The following is a 14,346-nucleotide window of genomic DNA, read 5'->3' as shown; positions in this document are numbered from 1 at the left end:
CCCCAGAAAACTTGCAATCTATTCCCTACTAAAATACAGTCCTGTGAACCAGCCCCTAAGAGCAGAAGTGGTTGGAGCTGTCAAACCCCATGAAAAGCCAGCAGTGCATGTAAAAACCAGGGGGATAAGCCTACAAAATGATTAGTGAAAGCTGGAACAGGATTAAGTGGTTACGACCATACTTGCCTCATTATTTACAGTGGTGAAGGACTAGCCAGCTCCCTGTGCGCTGAAGTCATCGGCTGATCAGCGACACCTTGCACACGGCTTTTGTGAAAAGGTCCTGGGAAAGCCCGTTATCAGGTGCCTTGATCTGGAGTGCCAGTAATGGCTCAGTCCACCAGCCAAGGAAACAACCTGAGAACATCTTGTTCCAGTACCATTTCATTTCCTTGAACTCCTTCCTGCTACCACGTCTGCTCCCTTCTGTCCCACATTTCACAACCCCAGGCCTCCCGGTGGAGTGGAAGGGCTGCGCTCCGAGCAGCGGGGGAAGCAAGTGAGACTCAGGATGGATCAGGAAAGGGGAGCTCAGATCAGCAGAGGTGGGGCTAAAGGGAGCTCCAAGCCCTGCAGTGGTAGGGGTCACACTGAGGGAGCTTGGAGCATCAGATAGACAGGACCCAGGAGCAAGCTTCCCACTAGAGCTGGGTGCATTTTTTTTCAACAAATTGGGGGGGTTTTTAAGCCAAAAAATGCATTTTCTGAGGTCCAAAACTATTTGCTGACTTCAGGTGAAATTCAACAAATAGTTTTGGTTAGGGGAGGGAAAAAAAATCACAGAAGAGTTAAAGCATTTTGTATTGACTTTTCAATTCAGAATGCTGTTTTGATTTTAAACTTGGCTAGTTTTAAAGGGCACACAACGTCCAAAACAAAGCAGAAAACTCAAAGAAATTTTCTCTCGGGCTACTTGAAACATTTTGCTCGACGCAAAACGAATTTTTTTCAATTTGACAGAAAAAAAAAGATTTTTTTTCTTCCAATTGAAACAGATTTCCAAGTGTTTCTTTTCATTTCAGCCCCTGAACCAAAAAATCCCATCACTTGCTCATCCCTACTTCCCACGGTGTCACAAGGAGATATCTCAGAGCACTGGGGGCCTTCTCCTTTATTCCCCTTTGAATTCCATGACCCAAGTCGCAGTGTACTTCCCTCACACGGGGCATGGGGACCTTTGCATTGACTTCAACAGGGGTCAGCTCAGGCGCCCAGAGAGCTGCTCAAGACCATCCATGCATGACTGCAGAGCAAACAGAGGTGCTGACTCCCCCTTGAGAGTGAGAATGGTCCCTCCATACCACAGCCAGCCCAGGTGAAGCACCCAACCACACCCACACACATCAGGGGCTTGCTGTTACCCCACTGCTGCTGTTTGGTGCTGTACACTTCACTGCATGTATTTCTAGCTCTGGAGAAATGATTACCGAGGGAGATCATCAAACCCAACCTCTGGTCTCCTACTGCCCCGTTCAATCACGATCAGAGCACTGGGTACCACACACCCATGGCCGTCACTCTGCCAATGCAGCCCAAAGCTCCCAGCATGCGATAAATGGGCACAGATGCTATTGGAGTCTCTGACAGCAGGCATGCCACAGCATGTGCTAACAGCAGGGAAGAGGTTAATAAGACAGGCGGGTGTCTCATAGGGTACATCTACACAGCAGCTGAGAGGTAAATTCCAGTGTGGGTAGATGTTCACGCACTAGCTCTGCTCAAGCTACTGCCTACAAGTAGCAGTGTGCGCGTAGTGGCACCAGCTACAATCCTGTCCAACCCCCTCTCCCTCCCAAGTACATACTGCCACACTGCTATACACAGGCACTTGCTCAAACAGAGCTAGTGCATGCCCATCTACCTGAGCTGGAATCTATGCCTCGCAGCTGCTATGTAGACATTGAGCCTTTGCCATCACTTACACAGATGTAAATTCAGAGTGACACTAGTTACTCTGACAGTGATGTCAGAGGAGTGACCCTGGACTTATATCGTGTGGAATCTGGCTCTTTAGCTGGGTGGCCAGCACAAGCCATTGAATTCCCTCGATCGTTCCTATAATCCGCTGGTAATTGCCACTAGCTTGTACAATCTGAACCACTCTATTTTAACCCAGGGTCATTAAGCCCTTGGTGCCCTCACTGGTGTCCCCTAGAACCTCATCCAGGTCATCAGAGCCTTCAGGGCAGAGAAGGAAGAGGCACAGGACCCATCTGCTATTCAGAATGGAAGGCATTAAACTCCATCCTCACCTCCCATGGCTACATGTTCACTTCCTCCTGGAAGCTTTGCCTGAGTGTGGAAACCTGAGCTCTTTTCACATGATCTCATTCCTCTTGGCACGGGCCCACACACAGCTGATTTCACTGCAGGATCTGGGCAGGAGCAAGAAATTACATCAGGCCACAAGGAAATCAAAAGGGGGGCTCCTTGTGCAATCAGAGGGCCCCACCCTGCTCCCGTGCGAGGCAATGGCAAAACTTCTGACAAGGAGCAGGATCAGGCCCAACATGCAGTGAGGACAAAGAAAGAGAAAGGGGGCTGGGTGTCTTAGGGGACCGGCAAAGAGATATGGAGCTTCTTACCTACCACTAGTTCAAACCCAGCTCAGGGTGGTGAAGATCACCAGCAGGTATCGTCATAGGTGTGTCAATGACCTACATGACTGTGTCTCAGGCTGATTTCTGGTTACTTGGTCTCTAGCCACATCACCAAAACCACCATCCATCTTGCATTCTCAGCAGGGAGACCAAGGGCTGAAGAGCCCGTGGAGACTAACCTCCCCTTCTCACTCTTAAGGTATGTCTGCACTACAGTGTAAGCCCAGAATTCGAACTCAAGCTCAAGCCTAATTCTACTTCCATCTACATGCAAATTGTGCTAACCCAGGACTTCATGGGGGTGGAGGATCTGAGCCTGAGACATGCCAGGACCCAGAGTTCAAGCCCTATCACTTTGCAGTGTAAAGGCAGCCCCACTGGACTCATGTGCTGGGAGTCTGCCAAAAGTATCCCACAATCCCATGGGCTGACTTTCCTTGTCCTCTACACAATCAAATTTTCGCATATTGCATCATGACCAAAGGGCTAGAGCAGCCACATTTTGGGAGGGCACTAAGAAGTTTGGGATATGGGTGGATGGACTCAGGCCCACATGATGCAATGTAGACACTGGAACCCCAGGCTGGGACCCAGGATTCAACCATTCCTAATCTGTGGTTACAAATGAGTGTAGACACTCAAGCCCCAGGATAACAAACCCAGCATCTGCTACCTGAGTTCTACTAACCCTGGACTTACACTGCAGTGTAGACGCACATAGAGATGGCAGCGGTGAGGCACTGAGTAGTGGAGCGGGGAGCTTGTCATGCTCTACCAGCCCTGAGCTGTAAATAGAGGTCTCCCGAATTGTCCGCCAAGCATCTGATCTGCATTATCAGGTCATTTATGATGTAAGGAGGAAGCAAGGAGGAAAGGAAAAAGCAGGGCCAGCCAAAGCAGATTGTTACGGGAGTGACCTGATCTGTCTACATGTGGATTCTCAGGGCACTTGGAATGGGGAGTACTTGCTGTTAATTACAAAGGCCCAGATATTGTGGGTGCCAGCTGCCAGGAAAAGGCAGTGGATTTTAAGGTCAGAGAGGACCTTCAGAGTCTCCAGTCTGACTTGTATATCAGAGGCCATTAACACCACCCAAGCATATCAAGTCCAACGGCCAGAATTAGACCAAAGCATCACAGCTTCCAGGAGACTCAATTATTTTGGGTCACAGGCAGAGAAAAGGAAGGACCGAGGTGCCCCAGTGCTCAAGACCCCTGCAGTGCCAGGGAATTGATCAAGTGAGATAAATGCAGCTATTCTGCCAGCGCAGGGACGGCTGGTGGGTGAGGGAAGAGCATGGCTGAGAGCCTTTCTTCCCCCCACTGGCATAGACTGCACACCACAGCTGGTGGGGTTGGGCGTGGCTATGCCCCATCGTCCGCAGACCACGCTTGGGGTTGCAGAAGAACTGGCTCTTCTCCACTAGTTCACAAGCCAATTGTGTTGCTGCCTGGGGATAGGAGAGGGGCTCCCCGATTCTTCTTCCTCATGTGCTCTGTTGCACTGAGTACAGCTGGGGGCTGTCACTAGAGATGGGCTCAAGCCGTGAGTTCTGAATGGGGATCTGGACCTTAAGCCAAGTTCACAGGAGCTCAGATCCGATGCTTTGGGCAGGGCCCATCACTTGTTGTCACCTTGCTGACAACTTGAACTGGTCAGAAAATGGCATTTCTTCCTCTCAAAAACATTCAAACAAAAGAAACGATTTTCATTGCTTGAAATTTTCTACTGACTTTTTTGATTTTTCGTCAAAATGAAAGTTTGATTTCAAACAGAGTTCCCCTTTGATTCTATCTGATTCCAGCTGAAATGACAATCTGTTTTTCTCGTTTAAATTTTGACCACCGTCTCCCTTTTCTCCCCCCAGTTTTTGTTTAACTGGAAAAAGGCAAACAAGGGGAATAAAATAAGAACATCAAAAATGTTTTGGTTCAATTCAAATCAAATCAAAATGACTTTTTTTGTTTGAACTTTAAAAAAATCAGAAAATGTAGATGGATCCCCCAACGTCTTTTGTGACAACTTCCATATTGATCCAAAAGCTGTTTTTCAAGGGTAAAACTTTCCGTGGGGAAAGACTAGCTTTGCATGCTCTGAGATGCCGTGTTAGCTATTGTCTTGGTCTATTAATGCCCTGGTGACTCATTCACTGGGAGTAACCTTTTTAATAAACTCCCATCAAGTAGCTCTGAAAATCCTCTTCGCCTGAAGCAAGGATCTCCCAAACTTCCACTTATTCAGCTACCACCCATGAGACAACTTTGAACTCTCTCTCTTCCTCACTGAGAGCTAATAAACAGGAGTGTTTCTCCACACAGATGGCTGCCTCATGGGACATCCTGTCCTGCGAGATCCCAGAGCCTGATACTGAGGCTGGAGGATTTTATCAATAGGCTGAGAATTCATGCCCATGGCCCTTCTCTCCACATACACAGTATCACATGGTTAACTAGGAATTTGTAGATCTAGGTACTGCTCTGGCCCTCATAAGGCAATAGTGTCTGAGCAACTAACACACATTAATGGATTTTATCTTCAAAACATCCTTTTGATGAAGGGAAGCATGATCCATTCCTGTTTTATAGATGGGGAAACTGAGGCCCATGGAGCTGAAGTCACACTAGAACTGAACCCCCAGCTTCTATATGCTAGTGTGCTGCCCTATCTCTTGCCTCACCCTTTCTGCCTCTCACATACCTCTGGATCATTGGGGAAGAGACATTAGGTATAAAAATCCATGGCAGTGAGTCAGAGCCCAGATCTACATTTGCAATGCAGATGTTCCCATTTGGGCTGGAGGTTGGGCTCTGAAACCTGGGAGAAGGGTCTCAGAGCCTGAAGTCCGGTCTGAGCGGAAACATCTACAAACCTGGATGCTGAGATGGGTTGGTTTTTTTTACAATGTAGACGTATCCACTGGGTTTGATTGCCCAGGTGTCTGACCCAGCATGGGAAATCTGACGTTTCCGTTAAAGTGAAGACAGGAATATAGGCTAAATGTTCCAAGATTCAAACTGTTCTGCAGCATCCCAGATGGCTGGCAGAACGCAGATTTGATTGGCTAGAGTCTCACAGTGACAGAAACTGCCAGGAACAAGATGTTGTTAAAGTGGACGTGGCAGCCATACTGCGCTGCTCAGCCACTGCCGATACCAGATGCTGCTGAGGAGAGAGGGTGAGGAGAGTCAATTTAAAACAAGCCAGAGACGCTAGCTCTGTTTGCCTTGGTGGTTCATTGGTAGCTCCCTTGATTAGTAACCTTGAATCCAGCTGGCTAATCATCCTAACGCTTGGGTTATGACCACTTAATGAACAGCAATGCGGGGAGGGAGGGAAGCAAACTCCTCACTTGATTGAGATCAAAGAACAAACTAATCAAGGGCTGATGCCTGTGTTTGCCAGCCTGGCTTTAAAAGAGGCTCCCAATTGTGCAATGCAGGAGCCCCTGCAATAACAGACAGGCTGGTCAGGAGCTGCCACCACTAGACAGCAGGCAGAGCTACTTCACTCACGTGCCAGCCCAGAAAATTCCTCCCCTCCTCCAGCCAACCTGAGCCTCCTCCTGCAAAGGGCCCCTTTTGGCTCTGAAAAGCCCCTGGGATGCCTTCCAGACCCAGGATCAGCTTGGTCTTTATAGCTCGATGCAACTGCTGCTATTGCCCCTTGGGACCCTGCCCTGACCATGGCTGAGTGCCTATGAAAACCAAAGGCCACAGGGGTCAGGGGTACAGCCATAGCCTGTCTTCTGCTCAGTGAAACTGATGAACTCTTGGCTGGGAAATCTGAAGTTAGCCCAGCTGGCTCTGGTTTGGCTTGTGGCATCAGGGTGGCACCATCCCTGTCCTCACAAGCTACCGGGCACCGAGCGGGCAAGCAGAGGGCTAACAAGGTGCCATGTATGCACATTCATGTGGCTCCTGGAGGCTTGCAACCCCAACTCCCAGCAGAATTGCATTCTCACAAGCTGACTGACTCTGACTTCCAGGATGGGGGTAGGCTGGAGGTGGACTCTCTGAGGGCACTCCCTCAAAATGGACATGGCAGGTAACTAGGGCACTGTAACATAGCCTGCTGAAGTCAACAGGCATCTTTCCACTGACTTCAACAGGCACTGGATCAGGCCTACAGTCAGCAAACCATAATGCAAACCCCAGAGTCTTGGAAAACGTAGGGTGTTGGAAGTGTTGTGTTAAAACTGGGATTGATCACTTTAAATTCTCTGGGGTTTTCTTGGTCCTGCTTGTGGGCAGGCGGCTCTGTAAGGAAGCATGTGATCAAAGTCAGCCAGTCCACAGCAAGGACAGATGAGTTATGCCTCTCTGCCTTAGGGGAGCAGCCTGCTTTGTCTCTTGCTGTTTTTTGGGGGGTGGTAGGAGTTGGGAGATTGTGTTACCATTCTGAATTCTAAGAAATAAAGCAGTGTTAGGTTCCAATCTTCCAGCAAGAGGACTTCTGTTTTTATCGAACTTCCTTGTTTGTATGCCATGAATATCACAAGAAGCCCATGCTTCATCCTTACTCAAGAAAGTGCCAAAAGGTGGTCTGTATACAGGTATCAAGCTCCAGACCACAGAGGGTAGGAGGGCATACATTCCCTGGCTGAGACATTACTGAGGTTTAGTGCCAGGGAACAGATAGATGAGAGGGGAATGATGTGTGTGGGAAAGAGGTTTCCCTGAATTCCTCCACTACAGCAAATCAATCGCTGCCAATATCCCACCTCCTTCCCAGGCCCTGCATTGGAAGATCATGCCAGAAGGAATCAGCCCCAGAGAGCCCATATCAAAAGAAGAAGTGGCACTTATGCTGGTGCAGATCTGGAGCAGCTCCCGAAACCAAGAGTATGTCTACACTTGGAGCTGGGGTGTGATACCCAGCTCTGATTGAGTGCAGCTGTGGTGGTGCAAGCAGCATGAGCAGTTAACCACCCAGAGTATGTGCCTTGTCTTTTGGACAGGATTGTACTCTGGGCAGCTAGCCCCTGATGCTGTTTGCACCGCTGCAGCTACTTTGCTATTTTTAGAATGATAGATCAATAAGAGCTGGCGTAGGTATGTCTCCTCGAGCTGGAATCATCCCCTAGCTCGCAGTGTCAGCAGACCCTAAGAGACATCAGTGGGAGAAGTGAAACTGAAAATCAGAGCATTAATCTGGGTGCCCAACTATGGATCAAGGAGCCTAAAGTAAGACCTCATTTTGTAAAGTCTTGGTCTCTGGTCTCACACTGACTGAGATGAGAACCTGCCCCAGAATCATGATGGACCTTGTGCTTCGCATCCTTTTTCGGCTCTTGAACGCAAGAGCTTGCCCCAGGAGCCCCACAAACCTGGCCTTTTCTTGTCTCAATTCAGGAAACCCTTCGGAATGAGCACTGCTTTATGCAATGTCCCCAATGACATCCCTGAGCAGTGAGGGGAGAAGGCTAATCCCCGCCTGCACATCCCCGAGCCTGGATTTCCTGAGCTTACACCTAGGGTGGGGCTTCCTTCTCCTGAACTTGAGGCAGGACTGTGACTGTGCTGCCTCCAGTCAGTTTCGCCAGCTTCATCTCAACATGCCTCAGGTTTAACCCAAGGGGCTTCCCCACACTACACTCACCTGTCTCTAGTTCCCCGGAAGCTACTGGAATCATTGGGTAAAGTGCTGTGTCTGGTACTATGCAGGACCAGATGTAACAGTACAAATCAGCAATGGAGCTAACCCAGAATGAAGCCTAAACCAACCCCCGCTCCACAGACTGAAGGGAACACTCACAAAAACAAGATCCAAACTTCTTAGCCCATTAACAATCAGTACCCCTAAACTGGACCCTTGACTCATGAACCCACCTCCCCACCAGATCCATTTACCGTGGGATCTGAACTGCATGACCCAAGCCCGTCCCTGTAAAAGTCAAAAAAGTTCTTCAAGGAAGTGAAAAGCAGAAATCGCTGTGTGCGTAGCAGTGCAAAGCTATGATTTCATGGGTGAAATTCTGATCTCATTGCAATCAATGCCAAAACTCCCATTGGACAGCAGTGGGGCCAGGAGTCACAACAAGCAACCAAACAACTTTCCCTAGAGCTCTGCGGGGAGATAAAGGGCAGTTCACTCATTCTCCCCAGCACAGCAATCCCGCCTGCTTTGACTGGGAAGTGGGGGAGTGGGGAGAATGACTAGAATGTGACTTCCCCATATTCGAAGTGTGTGCACGCGTGTGCATGCGCATTGTGTGGAAGGGGAGTGGGTAGGGTGGTGTGGTCTGTGATGTATGTTCTGTGTCTGGGAGAGGTGTGTGTATGCATATGCATTGTGGGTTGGAGTGTGTGTGCATGCATGCGTGTTGCGGGGAGGGGTATGCGTGTGCACATCTTCAGGAGGCTGAGGAAAGCGTGTGTTGTAGCTAACAACAAGCCAGGGCGTTGGCTCTGAAGTACTCTCCAGCTGTCTGTGGAAGTCCCGGGGTCACCAGGGGTGCCCATTGCCTCAGATTAACACCCCGGAAGTTTGCTGAGGAATATCACAGAGTCTGGGCTGACTCAGCACTTGGAGCAGCCAGTGGTTCTGTTTGCAGTTGGGAGAGCAGGGGCAGCCCAAGATCTAGTGGGACCCAGCCTGCTGCAGAAGTGTGGCAGAGCGATGGGGATAGCACCTCCCTGTGGTTCTGCTCCTGGAGCAGGAGATGGGCCCAGCCCGGCATTCCCCTGTTGTCTCAGTGCTAGACCGTATCTTCCTGCCCATTTGTGCAGTGTCCTGATGCCTGCCCAGGGCATCCAGGCCAAAGGAAGAGACAGGGCCACCTCACAACATCCCCTCTTATCCTATTGATGAGGGATGACATTACTTCCCCACCCATCCCATTGCCAGAGTGGGAGATCAGACCAGCTTGCTGTGTCCCCCTCTGGTCCCACTGCTGGAGGGGGACACAGAGCAGCCCCCCACCCCGATCCTGCTGCTGGACGGTGACAGCAGGCTGGCCTGCGAATTGCTGAGTCCATTTGTTACCTAACCCAATCCTTTGAGGGAATTGCATCAGTAATCTTTGGAGGGGAGTGGGGAGAAGAATCAGCCAGATGGCTGGCACCCCTGGCCTCTGCCCTCTCTGCTCCCAGCTATGCTTTAAATTTAAATAATGGAGATATACTCATCTCCTAGAATTGGAAGGGACCTTAAAAGGTCATCGAGTCCAGCCCCCTGCCTTCACTAGCAGGACTAAGTACTGATTTTGCCCCAGATCCCTAAGTGGCCCCTCAAGGATTGAACTCAGAACCCTGGGTTTAGCAGGCCAATGCTCAAACCACTGAACTATCACTCCCCCTGGGGTCTGAATGGCTCCATAGATGCACACTTTGCTTTCTGGCCTCTAGCCCATTGCTATGGCACATGTTCTACCGCTGATGGCAGTAGTGGTAGTATGGAAAGCTGGAGCTTCCACAACCAACCTTCCCTCCTATGCCCAGTGAATTGTCTCACACTTCCCCAGCCCCACCCTTGCCAGGGGCTCTAAAGACAGAGGGATGTGGGCCTGAATTGCTGGCTGGTTGGCAGAGTAGAGACCCGATGGATGGGCTGCATGCCACTCCCACCTGGACAGCAGAGGAATCACTGGCACCGTGCAAGGGCCAGCAGCAGAACATGCAAAGCCACCCAGAGAAAAGGTTGCAGGGAAAGGTCCGTCTCACTAGACTTTAAAAACAAAGTTCCTAGAGCACCAGGTCACAGCAAAGAGGCTGTGAGTGGCGTCCACTCCTCCTAGCAACTTCATGTCATACTCTTTTCTAATGCCAGCAGCCCTGAGCTAGCAGATCCTCAGACAGAATTCCGGAATGACTCGGAGGTGAGGATCAGAACTTCTTGGGGGATCATTTGACCCAGAATTATTTTATTTGGTGGTTCTCCCTTCTCTACCCACACAAAGTCAGGTCCAGGGCAATGGCGCACGACGCCCTGTCCTAAAAGAACCACGATCGCCCTCCTTCCCTCCAGCCACTCCCTTCCCAGGGCCCAGCACACAGATCCATTCTAGTTCCCAGCGCCTGCAACAAGATGGCGCTGGGAAGGCGCGCACCCAGGGTTAATCATTAGCCAGCTTAGCACTCTGACTTAGCAAGACACCACAAAGCAACGCCGACCTCCTTGCCTTCTGCACCACTTCTGGGAGCAACCAGGAAGGCTGCTCTAGGGAACGGCGGCAAATCACTAACAGGAGACACGGCTCCAAGAAGTGGCCCATCCAAGCCTCAAAACCATGAGCCAAAGTCATTCAGATCCCAGAGTTCCTTTCATTGTCCCATGAAGACTCATTCTTTAGAGACAACTTGACCCTTGGTAGAACCCCACTGACATCAGGGAAGTTACACCAGGGGAGATTTGCCCCCTGGGTTTCACTTCTTTTCAAGAACTCCTTAAAGGAGCATTTCCAAAACTCTCGCTCATTTCCACTTGGATTGTACGGGAGAAAGAAAGGGTGATGCGAACCTGCCTTAAAGGCAGGCGAAGGAACTGCTGGCCGCTGGGAGTCCTGAATTTCATCTTGAAAGAGCAAGGCGGCACTACAATGACCGTTGTAAAATGGTTCCCTAGCTTGCGGCAGGACACTGCCCATGTTTCACAACCGGCCCCGCAATTAGAACGAGAGGGGTTGCTGCACCCAGAGCTTTTCAGCAATCTTCTCTGTCTGGGATCTTTGCTTGTGACTCTGGGGAGGGGGGCTGGAGGCTGATTTCCAGGCAGCTTATCCACTGCTTTATCTCTGGCCTTGCTGTTCACAGAGGGAAGCAGCAGCACTGGGGAATTTCAAGGAGAATTCCATTCTTGCCTCCACTAGTGTGATTTGAAAAATAGGAGCCTAAACTACAGGAAAGTATCCATTCCTGGAGCCTTTCCTTAATGATCTTCTCTGTTTTACAAAAAGGACTCTCCTACTGCTCCTTTGAGATGAAAATCAAACTTCAACAAACTCTTATAGAACTTAAATGTTTCCATACTGGCTTCTTTCTATCATGGAACAAATGACTGGAACTACGTCCCAGAGGATTGTTCACAACCCATTTGTTTCAAACCTGGCAGAAAACACTTTCTAAAATTCCCCCAAACAAAACAAAACAAAATCCAGCTGCAATTTTCCCTTTAAAAATCAGATCCACACCTTTATCATCTAGTGACCGACGGATTCTTTCTGTCGAAAGTACATGCTTTGAAATCTTTCCAGTCTAGCACCCACAGAAGGGGAATTTTCATAACTATACTCTGATGGGCCAGATCCTTATCTGGTGTATTGCAGGGCAGTTCTGTAGACTTCAATGGAGCTACACCAATTTGCACCAGCTGAGAATCCGGCCTTTTGTTTCCCCATGCTGGGCTGTTTTGCAAGCTGCAATTTCTGGGGAAGGGCTCTGTTCATTGGAAGTATTCTGATCTGGCTTTTTTCTGAAAATTTATAGCACCAATTTAAAAAAAAACACAAAAATGTCAAATAATGAAAACCAACCTCTAAAAATCGACAGCCAGTACCTCATTATTCCACATCAATAAGGATACTGAGGTGTGAGGAGAGCTGTTAAGGCTTTCGCTTACCTGCGCCAACTCATGTTGATTTTCCAAGATCCTTATAGCAGGTTTGATGTCTTCAAAGACCGAAGTGTCTTCAGCAGACTCCCTGGACATTGTGACTGGGTTTAATTGCGTAAACACTGTACTTTCTTCAAGATTTGGGGTGCTCAGAACCAGCCCACTGCTGCTCATCCCTCCTGCAGTCAGTCCCCTTTCCCCTCCCTTCTTAGCGTGTTACAAACCAAAAACTAAAAAGAAAAAAAAAAGGGTTTTGGACAAAGCTGGAAGGGATTCAAGAACTCGGAAGCAAGCCCGTTGCTAATCCTTAGGAATCCAGGTGCACTGTAGCCTTAAGAAGTCTGATCTGTTACAGAAAAGTCTTACCTGTCCTGAAGTAGGAGGCACACTAACCTGGCAAACTTCAGTGACAGGCCGGCTGAGCCAATCAGGACCAGAGCTAATGCTGCTCTGACCAATAAGCCAGCTGACATCTCTTTAAGGCAACACAAGATACAATGAGTACAGAGCCCTGCTTTCTGTGACTCTTTTCACCAGCCATGTTACCTGTAGCAGGTCTACCTAGAAAGAAAGAGAGAGAAAAGGGGAGAGAAAATTACAGACAGATTTGCATGAGAATCTAAGGCCAGGGCTAGGCAAGAAACTTTTGCCAGTATAATCATGTTGGTTAGGGTTGTGATTCATCACAACATTTTTATACCAGCAAAAAGCCCTAGCATACATGCAGCTATACCAGCAAAAACCTCTTTTTACTGGTACGGCTTATTTCACAGAATTGCTATAAGCTATACCAGCTAAAAAAACCTCTTGCCAGTATAAGCTGCTTCTCCATCAGGGGATTTGCCATTATAGCTATAGCAGGACAGCAAACCCTTTCTAGTATAGACAAACCCTAAGTGACACAGTTGTAGCTATGTTCTGTTGTCCCATCAGGGCCTGGATGCTCACACTGGTTTGACACCCCTCACATACACACTGCTGGGTCCAGCATCACAGTTCTGCTCTTTTACCCAAGACAGGACTCATTTTGGAGCCTATAAGTGCTACTCCTTGAGCAACCAGAGGTAGAGGAGCCATGTACGGTGCTCCCTTCTTGAGCACTGAATGCTCCATCAGGTTGGAGATCTTGAGACCGTAGCCCAGGGACTTTCAATTGGCTTCCTGCAGAGCAACGCTCTAGAGTCTAGACTGCCAGGCCATCCTGCCCTAGAGAGATTCAGAGTATAGCAGATGTTGGAAAGTAATCTACTGACTAAGAGTGTGGTCAACAATTTTTGACTAAACATTTTTTCATCAAGAAATGGGGGTTCATTGAAAAGGAATGGAGGGGGGGGGGGAAATAAATATTTTGTTTTCCAAAAAAATTCTCACTGAAAATTTTCATTAAAGCAAGATTTAAAAAGTGGATTCTGTGTAATGCGAAGGTTTTAAATCAAGATCTGTGGACTTTAGAAACTCAGCCAGAGGTTAGGAGTCTATTACAGGAGTGGGTGGGTGAGGTTCTGTGGCCTGCAATGTGCAGGAGGTCAGATTAGATGAACATGATGATCTGTTCTGGCCTTAAATTCTATGAAAGCCTACAAAAAAATGGTTTTTTTTTAACATAATGGGAAAATTCCCATTTTCAGATTTTTTATTTATTTATTTATTTATTTACTATTCCCTAGTTTTTTCTACTGGGAAAAAAAACAGAGGAAAAAGGTTTTTTAAAAAGAGTGGGAAAAAAACCCACATTTTTTTCCCACCAGAAAAAGTTGGAAAAAAGTTTTAAAAGTGAAAATAAGGGTGGGGGACTCTTTCTTGCACTTTTAAACTTCTTCCATTGGAGAAGTGTGGGGAAAGCTCTCACTTTTCCACTAGAAAAAATGGAGCAAAAGAATGAGAAAGACAGAGGAAAGAAAATCCAAAGCCAAAATGAAACATTTCCAAACAAAACCATTTAAAATGAATTTTTCTATGTTGCTTCGACACATTTCATTTCACAAATCAAAAAACATGTTACCTGCAGCAGGGTAAAGAAAACTTGCAAATTAAAACTGTTCATTTTTTTCCTCAACTTTTCATAGAGAAAATCCACAGTTTCAACCAGTTCGGTCCCTAACATCCCTGATCTACTCACAGAGTCACCGCTGCAGATATAAGCCAACCAGATCCGGTAGAGTAAGAATGAAACTAATCACCCACGACTGTTTCCTT

General features: G+C 48.2%; 1 protein-coding gene across 2 annotated transcripts in view; it reads right to left on the bottom strand.

The window, feature by feature from the left end:
- Positions 1 to 12,474, bottom strand: part of LOC127056479 (Krueppel-like factor 5) — a 38,666-nt gene extending 26,192 nt beyond the window's left edge. For both annotated transcript variants that reach the window (XM_050964363.1, XM_050964364.1), the window contains exon 1: positions 12,157 to 12,474. In XM_050964363.1, the coding sequence (XP_050820320.1) occupies positions 12,157 to 12,324 (168 nt within the window). In that variant the 5' untranslated portion in view covers positions 12,325 to 12,474. The remainder of the gene's footprint in view (positions 1 to 12,156) is intronic.
- Between the last annotated feature and the right edge of the window lie 1,872 nt (positions 12,475 to 14,346).

The sequence above is a fragment of the Gopherus flavomarginatus genome, chromosome 8 (genome assembly GCF_025201925.1).
Source record: "Gopherus flavomarginatus isolate rGopFla2 chromosome 8, rGopFla2.mat.asm, whole genome shotgun sequence".
NCBI classification, from domain to species: Eukaryota; Metazoa; Chordata; order Testudines; family Testudinidae; genus Gopherus; species Gopherus flavomarginatus.
The sequence above is the reverse complement of the archived record's forward strand: the minus strand, read 5'-3'. Positions and strand labels throughout refer to the sequence as shown.